General features: G+C 42.9%; 2 protein-coding genes and 1 long non-coding RNA gene across 3 annotated transcripts; all 3 read left to right on the forward strand.

Annotated features, from left to right (window-relative positions):
• Window positions 1-3,591: 3,591 nt before the first annotated feature.
• Window positions 3,592-3,964, forward strand: LOC137046324 (uncharacterized). Its single transcript, XR_010898935.1, has 3 exons — window positions 3,592-3,657; window positions 3,730-3,821; window positions 3,892-3,964. It is a non-coding gene; the product is annotated as an uncharacterized lncRNA (long non-coding RNA).
• A 4,906-nt stretch (window positions 3,965-8,870) lies between these two features.
• On the forward strand, window positions 8,871-10,837 carry LOC137046056 (zona pellucida sperm-binding protein 3-like). The gene is made up of 8 exons (XM_067423108.1): window positions 8,871-9,405; window positions 9,587-9,705; window positions 9,780-9,883; window positions 9,960-10,137; window positions 10,249-10,366; window positions 10,450-10,532; window positions 10,605-10,696; window positions 10,767-10,837. The coding sequence occupies exons 1-8, from the start codon at window positions 8,959-8,961 to the stop codon at window positions 10,835-10,837; spliced, it is 1,212 nt and encodes a 403-aa protein (XP_067279209.1). The 5' UTR covers window positions 8,871-8,958.
• A 2,356-nt stretch (window positions 10,838-13,193) lies between these two features.
• LOC137046057 (uncharacterized) lies at window positions 13,194-17,622 on the forward strand. Its single transcript, XM_067423109.1, has 4 exons — window positions 13,194-13,338; window positions 14,436-14,534; window positions 16,785-17,315; window positions 17,411-17,622. The coding sequence occupies exons 1-4, from the start codon at window positions 13,194-13,196 to the stop codon at window positions 17,506-17,508; spliced, it is 873 nt and encodes a 290-aa protein (XP_067279210.1). The 3' UTR covers window positions 17,509-17,622.
• Window positions 17,623-18,074: the final 452 nt, after the last annotated feature.

The raw sequence follows: 18,074 nt of genomic DNA on the forward strand, positions 1-18,074 counted from the left end.
ATCTGGCGCTCTTGCCGCTGTTATCAGTGTGTTATAAGAGGCGATCTGGCGCTCTTGCCGCTGTTATCAGTGGCGCGTGCATGTGCAGTCGACACACAGACGAGCGCTTCAATCGCTTAACGCCGCTGCAGAGACTTTCTATTTGTTCCGGTCAGATCACGAAACAAAATGCATAAAAACTGTCCAACCACTGATGATATTTGGTATAGATGCAAGAATTAAACATGAGGTTTATATTAATAAATGAACTATTGAACTGATTTCTGGTTTTTAACGGACTGTCATTATAAAATATTAATATTAATAATACATTTATTTTGTAAGCATGAATTACCAGTCATTGTGTGTGTGTGTGTGTGTGTGTGTGTGTGTCACCTTGTCTCTTGATTGTCATAATTTAAACCTTTCATATCATAATATGATCAAAACCGAGCACATATGGAGGTCAATACAATTCATTCTCAAACGAAATCCTGCCTTACAGCATATTCTGATGCGTTATTAATGAAATATGATCCCAGCAGCGCCACGCTCAGGTGACTGTATGTATAGCGACATGTTATAGGCCCAACTGGACGTGTCATTACTGAACACTCGTTCTCTCAGGAAATCGTGAAGTACAGCACATTCTGAGGGTGGTGATGTTCTGGGGATTATATTTCCATAATAACACATCAGAATATGAACGTTATCACCTCACATCCGTTCTGTTTCAGTGCCAAAGCTTGCATTTAAAATCCCCTCAAGAGCGCGTTTGCTCAGAGATATTAATGCCTCTCAGGTAATAAGACAATAATTCCATCATTATCAGCTAAAAATACAGTTAAAATATTTATTATAATGTGTTCACGACACAACTCGTGTCGGGACGCGGCAGATCAATGACTTTATAACTCGCAATTGTGAGAAAAAAAGTCAGAATTGTGAGATAAAAAGTCGCAATTATTATTATTTTTTTATTATTTAGTGGCGGAAACGGGCTTCCATATAAAAGAGTTCAGTAATTATTAAATAGTATTTTGCAGTTTAATATTCACAGACACTAGTGTATATTCGGCAGTCTGGAGTATATATCCAGTATATAAGTATATATCCAGTCTGGAGCCCTGCGCTTAGATAAACACGGAAGCGACTGAACGCAGCTGTGGGTAGGCCTATGTAGCCTATACAAAAAATATATTGATACTTGGTGCTAGAGTATCGATAACGTCTCGTTGGCATATCGATTTTTTTTTGCCCCACCCCTAATAACTATGATGTCTTTGAAACATCTGTGTATTTGACAAATATTGCATTTATTTCACTCCATCTTTGATAAACTATTCAAACAGCACAAGCATCCCTATAGGAAGCAGAAAGTGTCGGACTTCATGTTTCGGTTTTTAGCTCCTTGCCGGAAAATTCATGTCGGGTGGCCATGATTATTTTCCTGTTTGGATAAGTTCAAATCTGTCATGGATGTTTGCAGCTCAATCTGACAACGGATAGACCGGATAATAGCAGTAATTTTAATGTGAGCTTATACAGGCACATCTGCTTCATAATACGACATAAAAAGCTATCTTTGTGGCCAAATGTGTTACTCTGGCCTTGTGGTGGCTTGGACTGCCAATGGGAATAAGATATTCATATTTAGACGTTGGTCAGATGTCCAGATATTGGATATGTATCTGATTTAAAAACACATCTGGGAGTGGCTCAAAATGGATGCAATATATATATATATTTTTGCGTTTATATGCATGCAACAAATTTTGATCTGGGTTAGATGTGAGTAAAAAAATCAGATTTTTTTGTGCCAGTGTAAACGCAGACGTACAAAACGCAGAGCTGTGGGTGCCAGAGATGGATAAACTCTACAGGTCCAGAGGAGAATCAAAGGTAATCAATTAAACTAAAAGGGGAGGAGCCACCTTCACTCAATGCTGTACAAAATGGCCAAGCCAAGCACTGGTGTGTGTTGTGGCATTTGTGTCAAAGTTTGCTATGATGGAGTTTCTGAAAGGTGTCTTAGTGGTGGTTGTGATTGTTGCATTTGATCTGCCTAATGCATGGGGAAGTTTGAGATACAGTCAAAGTCCAAGAAGCATGGGGCCGAAATCAGATCCAGCTTCCAGAAGTCCTGCCCTTTCTCCTCCAGGGCTCCGGAACACTTTGCAAGTGTCTTCTCAGTTTCAGAGTCCTTTGGGTTCTTCCTCCAGAGGCCTTGCACAGGAGCCTTTTGGCCTTCAGGAGAAGCAGCTGTTGCAGGGTCCAGTGAAGCCTTTGGATTGGAAGTATCCCATTGTTCCCGAGGTGCAGAGCGAGTTGGCGGTGAACTTCCAGTTGAGGCAACCCGTGACTCCCAGCAGCGTAGCGGTTCAATGCGGAGAGAACCGGGTTCTTGTAGAGGTCCAGCAGGACTTGTTTAGCAATGGTCATTTGATCCAGCCAACTGGCCTGTCTTTAGGCGGCTGTCCTGTTGTTGGTCAGGACTCTCAGTCTAAGGTGCTCATCTTTGAGTATGAGTTACAGGACTGCAACAGCGTGCAGATGGTAAGTACTCCTGAATCTGTTTATTCTAGTTGAGGATATCCAAAGTCCTCAAGGAGTGTCAGTTCACATGGCTGTTGTATTTGCAATGCCAGGGCAGCTGGTATAAACCTTTCTTAAAGGGGTGGTTCACCCAATCATCTTAGTGAGGAACAGTTGTTTTAACTACTTCAATCTCTTCCAGATGAATGAGGATGAGCTTCTCTACACCTTCTCTCTTACCTACACCCCTGAGGCTCTTGCAGGTACTCCGATTACCCGGGTCGAGGGTGCAGTTGTTGGTGTTCAATGCCACTATCAAAGGTAAGTGGTCTGTGACTTTCACTTCCCCTCGTGCAACGGGGAGCCCATTTAATGGGTCCTTTAATGAACCACAGGCTTCAGAATGTAAGCAGTGATGCCTTGAGGCCAACATGGGTCCCTTATGCCTCAACGGAGGTTGGTGAAGAAGCCTTGGTGTTCTCCCTGAAGCTTATGATGGGTTAGTACAGGTTTTTGATAAACAAGAATAAGGATTTATTTTTTATTTTTCTAAAATGTTCCCTCTTTCTCTGCAGATGATTGGTCCAGTCAGAGACCTTCATCCGTCTATTTCCTGGGTGGCATTATTAACATTGAGGCATCTGTGAAGCAGTACAATCATGTGCCTCTGCGTGTGTTTGTGGACAGCTGTGTGGCCACTCAAGGGCCTGATGTGAACTCCCTTCCGAGATATTCCTTCATTGAGAATCATGGGTAAGGTCATGGCCCTTGATGCTATAGGACCGTTTTGGTTGCTTTTTAACCAGTCATGGCTAGGGTCTAGTTGCTCACTTTCTCTATAGTTGAGTTGCTCTTTGTCTTCAGGTGCTTTGTGGATGCCAAGGCTACAGCTTCCAGCTCCCGCTTCATGCCTCGGTCCCAGGTTGACAAGGTCCAGATCCAGCTGGAGGCGTTCGTGTTCCAGGAGAGCTCCAGTCCTTCTGTATGTACTACGCATATCGTGAGTTAATTCGACTTCTCTTCCCATCTTTGGTTTTCTGACACGTGTCATCCCTTGCAGATCTACATAACATGTGTTGTGAAGGCAACTATTGCTTCTGCACCCAGTGACGCTCAGCACAAGTCCTGTTCATTTGCCAATGGGTACGTTGCACTTTATCTTATTTTAAAGCTGACTTTGCTCATGTTGAAGGTGGTGTCTTTGTCTTGGTTCAGGTGGTTTGCTGCTGATGGAAATGACCAAGTTTGTGGTTGCTGTGACTCAACATGTGGTCCTGATGGTGGAATTGCTGCTTCTCCCTATGGAGGTTAGTAACTTTTGCTCTTAAGGTTGCGTTTGACGTCTTAACTGCTCTAACCTGGCTCTCCTCTCTCTAGGTGTTCAGTGGGAAGGCAAGGCTACACTTGGCCCTGTGGTGGTTCAAGGGCAAAAGAAAGTTCCTCAATAAAGCTGACATCAATTCGTGCTTGTATCTGACTTGTTATATTTCTTTGTTCTCCCTATCATATTTCTATGCTCCCAAAAGGCTTGTTCAACTTCATGCAGCAGCGCACAGACTGGTCAGTGGCTTACTTTACCAGTGCATTCTGGGTAGAAGTTGTCTGACGTGAGATCATGCCAATTCCAAAGTGCTGTAAGTGGCTCGAGCAGCTGACTGGTGCTTTCTGCGCAGCTTCTCCAGAGCGGCTGCTTGACACCGTTTCATGATTGGCTGGCTTTACGGCATGACAAGCACTCATTTGGTCCCTTTAGTTCCACTACTGGTCACAAATCTCTTACTCTATACTATTATTATTTAGTTGCAACATTATATTGTCCTTTATCAACTGAATACTCATTAGACTTCACTTCAGTGATAGTGTAGTTTTTATGTTGAGCTTCATAGACCCTTTTCACATTTCTGGGTTTCTCAGAGTGGAAGTCATCGTAGTTGAGTTCACTTTTATAGTGGTGACTGTAGGAGTACATTAAATATTGTCACCATTTGCTCAAATGGCAAAATGGAAATGCAGTAACAGTTTCACAACTTTCAAAAAGAGAGAGGGAAAATAGTGAGCTTGATAACTGCAGTGAAAAGAGCTGTTTTTTTTTTTTTTACCATCAATCCCATAGATGTTGTGTTTGAAACACGCTCACAGCAGTATTACAAATATGCAGCATTAAGCAGTACATCAAGTATTACATAACTATTAGGGGTGGGAATCACAGGATAAATCAATATGGTACTATCATGATATTTTACCAACAATAACTATCAAAACACCAGCAACTCTTTGACACACGATGTATTTCAAGAAAATCATATCACTATCATTCTGTAAATAAAATGTGCCAAAGATGATTAGTTTTTCATTTATTAACAGTTCATCTATTTTTTTTTAAACGGCAACAATGCACAATAAATATTATACAGCTACCAAACAGCCATACGCTTGAAAAATGCTTATTTCTAGAGAGAACAGATTTGTGACTAAATGATTTATAGTAAAAAAAGGAAAAATCTCTACTATTACTACTATGAATGATCATATCAGCAACATCTCCAATTTATATTACTAGTGGTAGTAATTTAATATTAGGAGTTATTAGGGATGTCACAATTCCAGTAGTCGGTACCAATACCATACTTTTTTTAAACTATTTAAAAAAAAAGTTATTTATAATTGCATTCAATGAGTTTATTCTTTATGATGATAACTAAGTTATTTACAAGTAAAAGCAACAATCTAGGCGTGATTATTAGTAGTATGTTATTATTACATAGAGACATGGCTAAATCTACTGTACAACAGTAGCCTAATATATTTCTAATTTCTTCACGTTAAACCGCACTTTAATTTTGACAAGTTGCCGTGACGACCTTCAAGTGTCTGTATTCATGATATGATAGTTTTCTCCAATGAAATGGTAAAATCTAATTAAGTGACTAGAGTGGGACACTCTGAAGGGGATAATACTGGTCTGGCAGTTTCCTTTGACAGGGCTCCGGTCAGAGAGAAGGGCACGGAGAAGTTATTCCTGCAAACTTTAATATTGTAGTTTGGGTACAATCATTGGTGTACAAATAGGTATATAGGTGGGGTGTGTGTGTTTGTGTGTGTCTGGTTTTTGATTAGGTTACGCACACGCGAGCCACCATCCCACAGAATGCGGAGTCGGCAATGATGATGTGATGCGCTCGGAAAAGATATGACATCATTACAGTTTCAAAATAAAATGTCAGGAATAAAAGACTTCCTGACATAGCGCTCCCAAATTTAGCGATAAATTTGAATCCAAAAGGAAAGTCTACTTAGTTGGTGTCATCTTCATCCTCCCAGGCTGGCAGCCGCACAAGGCGCACAACTGGCCGTAGGTAGGTCTGTCCCTTGATCTTAACTTCCGCTGCCCTGACTCGTCCATCCAAACCGGAACAGGTCTTCACCACTCTCCCGATGGGCCACTGAGCTCTGGGTAGCTGTGCATCAACCACCATCACCACCTGGCCAGCAGCCAGATTGTCTGTGTCCTTGTGCCACTTCAACCACTTCTGAAGATGATGAAGGATAAAGTTGGACCGGAAATGGTCCGCCAGGATCTGCCTGTGGCGCCATCTTCTTCTGCTGAGAAGGTCACTAGATGCATAGACAGCCTGTGAGAGTGATGCGTCACGGCGTCCCATCAACAGTAGATTTGGCGTGACAGGATCCGGATCTGCAGCATCGGAGGAGAGGTACCCAAGCGATTTAGCATTGAGTATTCCTTCCACTTCAATCAGCACAGTTTTCAGCACAGGATCAGCGATGGTGTGGTCCTGAAGGATAACTTGGAGAGCTGACTGAATCGACTTGATCCCTCGTTCCCATGTTCCCCCAAAGTGTGGAGAGCCAGGGGGGTTGAAACGGAACTCGATTTGCTGTCTGGCCAGCTGTTCTTGAAGAGAAACTTCTAAAGCGGCAAAACTGGCTTGCAGCTCCGCAGCTCCACCTCGGAAGTTGGTTCCTCTGTCAGCCAGGATCTCAAATAGCTTTCCGCGGCGGGCGATGAGGTGGCGGAGAGACATCAGGAAAGCATCAGTGTCTATGCTCTCCAGTAGGTCAAGATGCACACAGCTCGTCGTCATGCACTTGAAAATCAGACCCCACCGCTTTTCTGTGCACCGGCCCACCTTGACATTGTAGGGACCAAATAGATTCGGTTGTACTCACTTTCACTGAGGGGCTTGGAGAAACGGAACTCTCAATTCCTTCTTCCTTCAGGAAAGACATGATAAGAGCCGCTTGCGTCAATTCCATCTCTTTCTCTTTCTGTCGCCGTTCCGCAACATCTGATGCCTGGTGATAGCCTCTCTACTCTTGTATGCCATCTCTGCTTTCTCCTCCAGTCGACGTCTCTGACGTTCTTGTTCTCTGAGAAGTTCCTCCTTCTCATAGAGGGCATCTCTGGCTTCTTTGTCTAGAAGAGTACACTGCTCGTCCACTAGCGTCTGCTCCATGATCTGCCACTGCACTTCTGCTAATTCCATCCGCTTGACCTGTTCCTCCAACATGGCACTTTGTAGCTAGGATAGCCCGTCTGCAATGGACCTCTAGGTTGATGAGGCAGCACTGGCTCGAGATCTCGGTCTGCTACGATGAGAAGATATCCAGGATCGACATGACTCTGCTCTCACAGATGGCAGTGAAAATGGATCAGGGATTGGGATGTCTTGAGCTGTTGCTGCTGCTCCGAGTTCCTCAGCTTCGGTGGAAGGGAGTACTGTGACTCTCAGTGTGTACCCAACTTCAAAGTTTGCAAGGGATGCTGGTAACTGTATCTTCCGCTGGGGTCGAGAACGCACTGCTGGATCTGTCAGATCCGGCTCGAAGGACCATATGATAGAGTGGGACACTCTGAAGGGGATAATACTGGTCTGGCAGGGCCCTTTGACAGGGCTCAGGGCTCCAGTCAGAGAGAAGGGCACGGAGAAGTTATTCCAGCAAACTTTAATATTGTAGTTTGGGTACAATCATTGGTGTACAAATAGGTATATAGGTGGGGGGTTCGATTAGGTTACGCACACGCGAGCCACCATCCCACAGAATGCCGAGTCGGCAATGATGATGTGATGCGCTCGGAAAGGATATGACATCATTACAGTTTCAAAATAAAATGTCAGGAATAAAAGACTTCCTGACAGTGACAGTTTATGCATTAGTGTCCTCATATAGTGAGAGGGCAGATTAAGCTTTTAAGGCTAACAAGACTGCGAGCAAGTGTCACGTGCTTGTGCTTGCGCGTGTGTGTGTGTGTGTGTGTGTGTGCACTCGCGTGCATCAGCGCAATAGATAATAACAGATCAGTGCCCGTCGTTCAGAGACGCAGAACATGCAAGAGTTCAGTAATTATTAAATAGTATTTTGCAGTTTAATATTCACAGACACTAGTGTATATTCGGCTACAGTCTGGAGCCCTGCGCTTAGATAAACACGGAAGCGACTGAACGCAGCTGTGGGTAGGCCTATGTAGCCTATACAAAAAATATATTGATACTTGGTGCTAGAGTATCGATAACGTCTCGTGGCTGGAAATATCGCGATAAATCGGCATATCGATTTTTTTTTTTTTTTGTCCCACCCCTAATAACTATGATGTCTTTGAAACATCTGTGTATTTGACAAATATTGCATTTATTTCACTCCATCTTTGATAAACTATTCAAACAGCACAAGCATCCCTATTGGAAGCAGAAAGTGTCGGACTTCATGTTTCGGTTTTTAGCTCCTTGCCGGAAAATTCATGTCGGGTGGCCATGATTATTTTCCTGTTTGGATAAGTTCAAATCTGTCATGGATGTTTGCAGCTCAATCTGACAACGGATAGACCGGATAATAGCAGTAATTTTAATGTGAGCTTATACAGGCACATCTGCTTCATAATGCGACATAAAAAGCTATCTTTGTGGCCAAATGTGTTACTCTGGCCTTGTGGTGGCTTGGACTGCCAATGGGAATAAGATATTCATATTTAGACGTTGGTCAGATGTCCAGATATCGGATATGTATCTGATTTAAAAACACATCTGGGAGTGGCTCAGAATGGATGCAAAAAATATATATATATTTTTGCGTTTATATGCATGCAACAAATTTTGATCTGGGTTAGATGTGAGTAAAAAAATCTGATTTTTTTGTGCCAGTGTAACCGCAGACATACAAAACGCAGAGCTGTGGGTGCCAGAGATGGATAAACTCTACAGGTCCAGAGGAGAATCAAAGGTAATCAATTAAACTAAAAGGGGAGGAGCCACCTTCACTCAATGCTGTACAAAATGGCCAAGCCAAGCACTGGTGTGTGTTGTGGCATTTGTGTCAAAGTTTGCTATGATGGAGTTTCTGAAAGGTGTCTTAGTGGTGGTTGTGATTGTTGCATTTGATCTGCCTAATGCATGGGGAAGTTTGAGATACAGTCAAAGTCCAAGAAGCATGGGGCCAAAATCAGATCCAGCTTCCAGAAGTCCTGCCCTTTCTCCTCCAGGGCTCCGGAACACTTTGCAAGTGTCTTCTCAGTTTCAGAGTCCTTTGGGTTCTTCCTCCGGAGGCCTTGCACAGGAGCCTTTTGGCCTTCAGGAGAAGCAGCTGTTGCAGGGTCCAGTGAAGCCTTTGGATTGGAAGTATCCCATTGTTCCCGAGGTGCAGAGCGAGTTGGCGGTGAACTTCCAGTTGAGGCAACCCGTGACTCCCAGCAGCGTAGCGGTTCAATGCGGAGAGAACCGGGTTCTTGTAGAGGTCCAGCAGGACTTGTTTAGCAATGGTCATTTGATCCAGCCAACTGGCCTGTCTTTAGGCGGCTGTCCTGTTGTTGGTCAGGACTCTCAGTCTAAGGTGCTCATCTTTGAGTATGAGTTACAGGACTGCAACAGCGTGCAGATGGTAAGTACTCCTGAATCTGTTTATTCTAGTTGAGGATATCCAAAGTCCTCAAGGAGTGTCAGTTCACATGGCTGTAGTATTTGCAATGCCAGGGCAGCTGGTATAAACCTTTCTTAAAGGGGTGGTTCACCCAATCATCTTAGTGAGGAACAGTTGTTTTAACTACTTCAATCTCTTCCAGATGAATGAGGATGAGCTTGTCTACACCTTCTCTCTTACCTACACCCCTGAGGCTCTTGCAGGTACTCCGATTACCCGGGTCGAGGGTGCAGTTGTTGGTGTTCAATGCCGCTATCAAAGGTAAGTGGTCTGTGACTTTCACTTCCTCTCGCGCAACGGGGAGCCCATTTAATGGGTCCTTTAATGAACCACAGGCTTCAGAATGTAAGCAGTGATGCCTTGAGGCCAACATGGGTCCCTTATGCCTCAACGGAGGTTGGTGAAGAAGCCTTGGTGTTCTCCCTGAAGCTTATGATGGGTTAGTACAGGTTTTTGATAAACAAGAATAAGGATTTATTTTTTATTTTTCTAAAATGTTCCCTCTTTCTCTGCAGATGATTGGTCCAGTCAGAGACCTTCATCCATCTATTTCCTGGGTGGCATTATTAACATTGAGGCATCTGTGAAGCAGTACAATCATGTGCCTCTGCGTGTGTTTGTGGACAGCTGTGTGGCCACTCAAGGGCCTGATGTGAACTCCCTTCCGAGATATTCCTTCATTGAGAATCATGGGTAAGGTCATGGCCCTTGATGCTATAGGACCGTTTTGGTTGCTTTTTAACCAGTCATGGCTAGGGTCTAGTTGCTCACTTTCTCTATAGTTGAGTTGCTCTTTGTCTTCAGGTGCTTTGTGGATGCCAAGGCTACAGCTTCCAGCTCCCGCTTCATGCCTCGGTCCCAGGTTGACAAGGTCCAGATCCAGCTGGAGGCGTTCGTGTTCCAGGAGAGCTCCAGTCCTTCTGTATGTACTACGCATATCATGAGTTAATTCGACTTCTCTTCCCATCTTCTTTGGTTTTCTGACGTGTCTGTCATCCCTTGCAGATCTACATAACATGTGTTGTGAAGGCAACTATTGCTTCTGCACCCAGTGACGCTCAGCACAAATCCTGTTCATTTGCCAATGGGTACGTTGCACTTTATCTTATTTTAAAGCTGCCTTTGCTCATGTTGAAGGTGGTGTCTTTGTCTTGGTTCAGGTGGTTTGCTGCTGATGGAAATGACCAAGTTTGTGGTTGCTGTGACTCAACATGTGGTCCTGATGGTGGAATTGCTGCTTCTCCCTATGGAGGTTAGTAACTTTTGCTCTTAAGGTTGCGTTTGACGTCTTAACTGCTCTAACCTGGCTCTCCTCTCTCTAGGTGTTCAGTGGGAAGGCAAGGCTACACTTGGTCCTGTGGTGGTTCAAGGGCAAAAGAAAGTTCCTCAATAAAGCTGACATCAATTCTTGCTTGTATCTGACTTGTTATATTTCTTTGTTCTCCCTATCATATTTCTGTGTTCTCAAAAGGCTTGTTCAACTTCATGCAGCAACGCACAGACTGGTCAGTGGCTTACTTTACCAGTGCATTCTGGGTAGAAGTTGTCTGACGTGAGATCATGCCAATTCCAAAGTGCTGTAAGTGGCTCGAGCAGCTGACTGGTGCTTTCTTCGCAGCTTCTCCAGAGCGGCTGCTTGACACCGTTTCATGATTGGCTGGCTTTACGGCATGACAAGCACTCATTTGGTCCCTTTAGTTCCACTACTGGTCACAAATCTCTTACTCTAAACTATTATCATTTAGTTGCAACATTATATTGTCCTTTATCAACTGAATACTCATTAGCCTTCACTTCAGTGATAATGCAGTTTTTATGTTGAGCTTCATAGACCCTTTTCACATTTCTGGGTTTCTCAGTGGAAGTCATCGTAGTTGAGTTCACTTTTATAGTGGTGACTGTAGGAGTACATTAAATATTGTCACCATTTGCTCAAATGGCAAAATAGAAATGCAGTAACAGTTTCATAACTTTCAAAGAGAGAGGGAAAATAGCCAAACAGCCATACTCTTGAAAAATGCTTATTTCTAGAGAGAACAGATTTGTGACTAAATGATTTATAGTAAAATAAGGAAAAATCTCTTACTACTACTATGAATGATCATATCAGCAACATCTCCAATTTATATTACTAATGGTAGTAATTTAATACTAGTAGTTATTAGGGATGTCACAACACTAAAAAATCCAATTAATAAAATGTTGGAAGAGCAAAAAAATATATGTTGAACTAATTTTCTTACATGTGCTTAGTTAAGAAGACTGAGTTTGGTGTGTTTTTAACAGTCTTAGTGCATTAAGCCACGTTAAGCGTTTTAGCTGTGGAAAAACAGCCAGTAAATCGCATGCAACCCATAGCAACGCGCTATGGCAACACTTGATGACCGACTATGACCGACTGATAAGAAAAGTCAGAAAACAAAATGAATTTAGCCCTTTGGAAGATTCAGTTCGAAGGCCGGTAAGCGTCCTCTGGAGGAAGAACACTGTATGGCATCTTTGGGACAGATAGGGATAGGCTTCTGTGCATTTGTGAATCAAGGCCACGGACAGTCTTAAAACATTCCACAGGTACAAAAGCGCATATTCAGGGGCATTCTAAGAAGAACACCAATGCAAAAGACTGTGCATTAAATTACAGGTGTGTAATTTACACATAATTAAATGTGTGTGTGGATCTCTCGCGTGCATTTGTGGATTGCTTTGTGTGTGTGGATCTCTCGCATGCATTTGTGGATTGCTTTGTGTGTGTGGATCTCTCGCATGCATTTGTGGATTGCTTTGTGTGTGTGTGGATCTCTCGCGTGCATTTGTGGATTGGTACACGCGAATGTGGATCTCTCGCGTACATTTGTGGAAGGTTTTGATACTGTTTTCTCTCCATATTTAGGTAGTTTTTTCAAATCTCTGGAAAAAAGAAGAAAGAAGAATGTGACGTGCTAAAGATTTATAGATATTCTTATGCCTCTCCCTGATTGGGTAACGGTAGTACAAGACAAAAACATTCAAACTGATCTAATATCACACAGTGGAGCTTTAAGGAATAAACGTGCCTGCGTTCGTGGGGCAGAGGGTTAAAGATAGCCTAGGCCTACATTTATAATGCAAAATATTTATATTAAAGATCAATAAAAATATACAGCTTTTGCAGAATTATAAATGTGTATACTGTCACTTCAGACATTTAATGCGTCCTGGTTGAATATGTTTCCCAAAAATGGGAAGTGTTTTTTACTTTCTATTCATTATATAATCCTAAATAAAAATGTAGGCTACTCTACTGTTTTCACCATTAATGATAATAATAAATGTTCATTGAGCTCAAATCCTCATATCAAAGTGATTTGTGAAGGATATGTGACACTGAAGACTAAAATGATGATCAATTCAGCTTTGATCACAGGAATAAATTATACTTTACTAGGCCTATATATTCACACAGAGAGAGAAAAGTAATTTTAAATTGTAAAAATATTTCCCAATATTGTTTTTGCTGTATTTTGGATCACATACATTTAAGACAGAAATATACAAAAGATGGATAAATTCGCGTCATTGGCCTCAGCTTCGCGCTCGACTGGCCATGATGTGTGACGTCACAGGCGCGGCAGTTCTGATCGTGACGTCACAGACGGACAGTGCTTATAACCCGATCGCGCTGAGCAAGTTGAGTTCGGCGAATATCTGAGAGAAAAATCTGCACGAAGTGTCACACACACCTGAAGTCTCCTGGTAAGCAGTTGTCTAAAATGTCGTCTACAGTAGCGAGACCTGAGGAGATGGAGAGTAGCGACGAAGAGTTCGTGGATGCGTTTGAGTATTTACCTGAGGAGAGCAATCTCAGCACCAGCGCATCAGATCCGGCGGAAAACAGCTCGCAGGACAGCCCAACAGGTGAGGGATGGATTAACACACATCAACACCGAGTAACGGGTACAGAAATAATACAGGGGACACCTGGGTGCGTCTAGAAAAAGTTGGCAAGAGCGCTCTTTTAGTAAAAATAGAGTTTGGTTCAAAATAGCAGCCGAGGGAGTATTTTGTTGCCATAACAACAGCCGCAACAAGAGCAACCGAGAAACCCGCAGCGTAATTCAAAAACACTACTTAATGTGGGACGAAATGTACTTTTAAGACTTTTTCAGTCGAGAATGTACTTTAAATCTCAAACCTGAGTTTATTTCTAAAGAGAGCGCATATCTGATTTGGCGTTTTCGGAGTTCTGCGATCCAGTCGATCAGCGGCGCTCATCGCTCGTTTACCCCGGGGAGAGCAGCCTTTCCTCGGCGTGACCTTCTGACGTCTGCCGCTGACTCTGCTGTCTCTGTAGTGGTTAAACATGACATATAATTCGTCAAATCTTTGGTCTCATGGATCTATATTTTTTTCCCCTGGCAAATCTTTAGGCTGAGGGCAAAGTTAAGTTTCATTACTTTATGTTTAAGCTATTTAACTTTACGTTACTCTTGTCTTGTCCCACACACCAACAATGCCCCATTACAACCCCCCCCCCCCTCACGAACTTGACTAACACCTGCAACCCCCCCCCCCCCCCCCCCCGGAAACACCAATTACACCAATTACACCACATCTTGTCTTGACTGAATTGTTTGCTTTATTTCTTCTTATACCTTTTACTCGTACTTTTATAATGGCTATAATACATAAACTGACATTTTAAAAACGAGAGAGTTGTGTTTTATTACAGTGATAATATGCACACTTGTCTGAAAGCACATATTAATGTGTTTAATGTTTTAAATATAAACCAAAAGAGGCAGGGTTGTGTTTGATGCCCGTCTAGGGAGAGGGCCCTTTGAAATCCCATAAAAAGTTGTTGTTTTTTTAGCCTAATTCGAATTAATCGGCTCCTCCAATTGATGTCATTATTGATTTAAAAATATATTGCTAACACCAACTGAGAGAATGCTTGTTGCTGTAAGTAAATTATGGGCCAGGCCAGCTAACGTCAGGTTGCCAACATTAACCAGTTTCAGAAACAGCCAGTGACACAGCAGCAGTAGCAGCACTGGCCAGTCCTGGCTGCTGTCCTGGAGATGAGGCTGAGAGCAGAAATGAGGAAACACAAGGTGAGATCATTGCTCAAAGGGCCAGCTCCCCCCTTGCTTCCTAATTGTAAGCTGTTTACCTTAAATAAGTAAGCCTTTTGATTCAATGTGTGTGCTATTGCCTAGTGCTATTGGAGTGGTGGAACGCGTGGCAGCACAGTGTAAAGCTACTAGCCCTACTATTGCTTATAATGTGTGATATATTCTCAAACTCCTTAATAAATGATCTGCCTATATTTCTGCACATGTAGATGTGCCTACTAATATAACTGTGTTCTCAAGCGCACACAGGTAATATTGATTTGAGCAATATCACAGCAGATCTCATCACTGATTTCACAAACAAAAAGACTCGTCAGTGGGCATTCTGGGATGTAGATTACATCTCATTTGACTTTATTTTATTTTTATAGTTGACATTTTTTTTAATTATGGCAGGCTTAGCTTATTTGATTGGTTTCTGAGGGTACAGTTGTCTCGCGTTCGCCTGTTCAAAAATAAATGTTTTTAATTTAAAACTTGCATTAGTATCATGGATCAAAATGACAAACCCGATGTAGCCTAAGGTTTAAAGGTATTTGAGCACAAAAATAGATTTTTTATTTATATTCAAATAATTAAAATAAAATCATTCAAAATTGAGTTTTCATTTTGCTAACCCGCACCGTACGATGGCATGTGTAGGGGCCGACTGACATTGAGAGTATACGGGGCCCAGAGTTTGGTGCTACGCCCCATTTTAATGCTGTCTCTATCGCAGAATCTGACGTTCCGAAGCGCGAAACTTAAATCACGTGAGCGAACTCAAGACACATAACGACACTCAGAACGCATTATTCATTACACTACAGCATCGCACACAATATAACTCACATTTATCATTTATTAAGGGCTGAAATGTTGCACGCATATGTAACAAGCAAAGTATTTATCATAATAATGTTTGAAAATATCAGCTCTACTGTTATATGGGGCAAGGTACTTTAGGTTTGTTAACTGTGCTTATAGAAACTGAAGAACAAAGAATGCGCATCAGGTGAGTTTTAATCGTTTACGTTTTTATGAAGCCACTGTAAACGGTATCGTCGTTACATATTACAATGCTAGCTTACTTTGTTGTTAATGACAAAGCCTGACAGTGTCACTGCTAAATACCCGTTATATACAACTACAGACCAACGTCTGTATCCATCTATCCATTTATCCATCAATGTATTCATCTATTCATTTAGCAATGTATTCATCCATTGTTTCCGCCATGTTTCTCACGGACACGCCCCTAACTCGTACAGATCTTCCCACTGGTATTTACGACTTTGTGGTGATGTTCTTGTGCGTTTAACTCGTAAAAACTATCTTCACGATCCTTAACTTTATGACTTGAATGCAGCAATAAATAGAGCCTTCTCGCAACTTCCATATTTGGTACCGGAAATACGTAATCGTCGTGGTAATCTTCTTCCTCACCAGTCAGGGCAACAGGCAAACAAATGGCGCACGCAACGAGCAAGAGTTATTGTAGCTTACCGGGCTGCTCTTGTTATTCCCAAACGCAGCCATATCTGTCGTTTTATTCCTTCCCTGTTGATGGTGAAGTTTAACGGAAATGGGTTCAGCCTATCCAGGTGGGATGATGGAACAAACTTTCCTGCTTGTGTACTACATCCCTTTTAGCGCTAAGCGGCGTATGACGCACCTCTGTGGGTAAATATAAAACCAATATATTTATAACTCGTATTAGTTAGAAAAGTCTTTAGTTTTATCATATTTTTAAAAGAAAAATACGCTGTAGCGAGTTTTTCCGAATAAAACCAAGCGGCTGGAGGCGTATCGTGTGGGCGGAGCTAAAAAGTCAGGTGCACACGCAGCTATTGCGTTGAGAGCGTTTGAAAGCTGTGACATCCTAATGGGCCGTTCACACAAGACACGAATGAAGGTAATAAAGCGCCCTATTCGAGCGCGAACATTTTGAGTTTCCTTGCTTCATTTGCGCTTGACATTCACTTCACAACAGACGTGAATTTGCATCATGAGAGGGGCTTCTGCCAGGCGGCTGAATGTCTATTCGCGTCTTTGCATTGACGTAAATCACTTGCGCGTAACGCTTCATTCGCGTCAGGTGTGAACGCACCTTGATGGTTTATCAGCGGTAAATATGTTCTAGTCATGTTTACATGATTAGTTCATGATTTATAATAACTCATGACTGAAGTGTTACATTAATCATCAAGCTGTAATCTGTGCTAATAAAACATGTTTCTAAACTTGCAGAAAAAAACACTAAATGGAGGAAAGTGAGGAAGGTGGTGAAACGAAGCATCCAAACCGTCACGAACAGAGTGTGTGCTCTTGTGAAGCGTGAGTCTGCAGCAGCCACGGATCCACTCGAGACCGAGGCGACGCGTGATGATGCTCAGCCATCGCCGAGCGCTTCTGTGTGCTTTATCACCTTGGAAGAATATATTGAAATGAAAGGCTCTTCAATGAAGGAAAAAGATGCGAGAATCATCATGAGGCGACTCTTTGAGACTCTCAAAACCTCCTGGGATCTTGGGGTTTACCCGCCAATCTATGTGCATGAAATAACCATCGACCCCAACACACTCCAGATCAATATAATTGACCCTAATACTCGGGCACCAAGGCAGCCATTGAAGAATATGACAGAATTTCAGCAAGCTTTACTCGAAGCCTGGTTTAATCGGTGGGAAAAATTAAAGTACGCAGAATCATATTTCAACGTGATGTACGCGCTGGTCGACAACATCAAGCGCCCGTTTTGGAAAAGGCGCGTGTCCTTTGGTGAGATGAATAACAATAAAGATAATGAATGTTAGTCATAGTAACACATTACCGGACCTCATGACTAATCTGCTTTCCTCTAATCTCGTTCACAGAATGCTCCTTTCTTCTCTGGCGACTGGCAATACAGCGAAGGTCTGAACTGGAGACAACCTTGCAGGACGTTTTAAATGATCCCTGGTTCAGCCGATGATCAGTTAAGGAGAATTTTAAGAGCTCTTCCTTTACTCCACTGATCCACACACAATTACAAACAGATTCAACAACAGGCAATAATCATTTGTCAAAGGGGGAGTGGCGTCAGTTAAGGGGGAGTGGCCTCAGTTAAGGGGGAGTGGCGTCAGTTAAGGGGGAGTGGCGTCAGTTAAGGGGGAGTGGCATCAGTTAAGGGGGAGTGACGTCAGTTAAGGGGGAGTGGCATTTGTTAAGGGGGAGTGGTGTCAGTTAAGGGGGAGTGGTGTCAGTTAAGGGGGAGTGGCATCAATTAAGGGGGAGTGGTATCAGTTAAGGGGGAGTGACGTCAGTTAAGGGGGAGTGGCATTTGTTAAGGGGGAGTGGTGTCAGTTAAGGGGGAGTGGTGTCAGTTAAGGGGGAGTGGCCTCAGTTAAGGGGGAGTGGCCTCAGTTAAGGGGGAGTGGCCTCAGTTAAGGGGGAGTGGTATCAGTTAAGGGGGAGTGGCATAAGTTAAGGGGGAGTGGCATAAGTTAAGGGGGAGTGGCATCAATTAAGGGGGAGTGGCATCAGTTAAGGGGGAATGGT

The sequence above is a fragment of the Pseudorasbora parva genome, chromosome 18 (assembly GCF_024679245.1).
Source record: "Pseudorasbora parva isolate DD20220531a chromosome 18, ASM2467924v1, whole genome shotgun sequence".
In the NCBI taxonomy this organism is placed as follows: Eukaryota; Metazoa; Chordata; class Actinopteri; order Cypriniformes; family Gobionidae; genus Pseudorasbora; species Pseudorasbora parva.

Excerpts from the sequence above, each read along its gene's own strand:
- LOC137046056 (XM_067423108.1), top strand. The coding sequence starts at position 8,959 with ATGGGGCCAAAATCAGATCCAGCTTCCAGAAGTCCTGCCCTTTCTCCT. Across the intron at positions 9,706-9,779 it reads GTTCAATGCCGCTATCAAAG|GCTTCAGAATGTAAGCAGTG; the intron begins GTAAGTGGTCTG and ends AATGAACCACAG. Across the intron at positions 9,884-9,959 it reads CTCCCTGAAGCTTATGATGG|ATGATTGGTCCAGTCAGAGA; the intron begins GTTAGTACAGGT and ends CTTTCTCTGCAG.
- LOC137046057 (XM_067423109.1), top strand. The coding sequence starts at position 13,194 with ATGTCGTCTACAGTAGCGAGACCTGAGGAGATGGAGAGTAGCGACGAA. Across the intron at positions 14,535-16,784 it reads CAGAAATGAGGAAACACAAG|AAAAAAACACTAAATGGAGG; the intron begins GTGAGATCATTG and ends CTAAACTTGCAG. Across the intron at positions 17,316-17,410 it reads GAAAAGGCGCGTGTCCTTTG|AATGCTCCTTTCTTCTCTGG; the intron begins GTGAGATGAATA and ends TCTCGTTCACAG.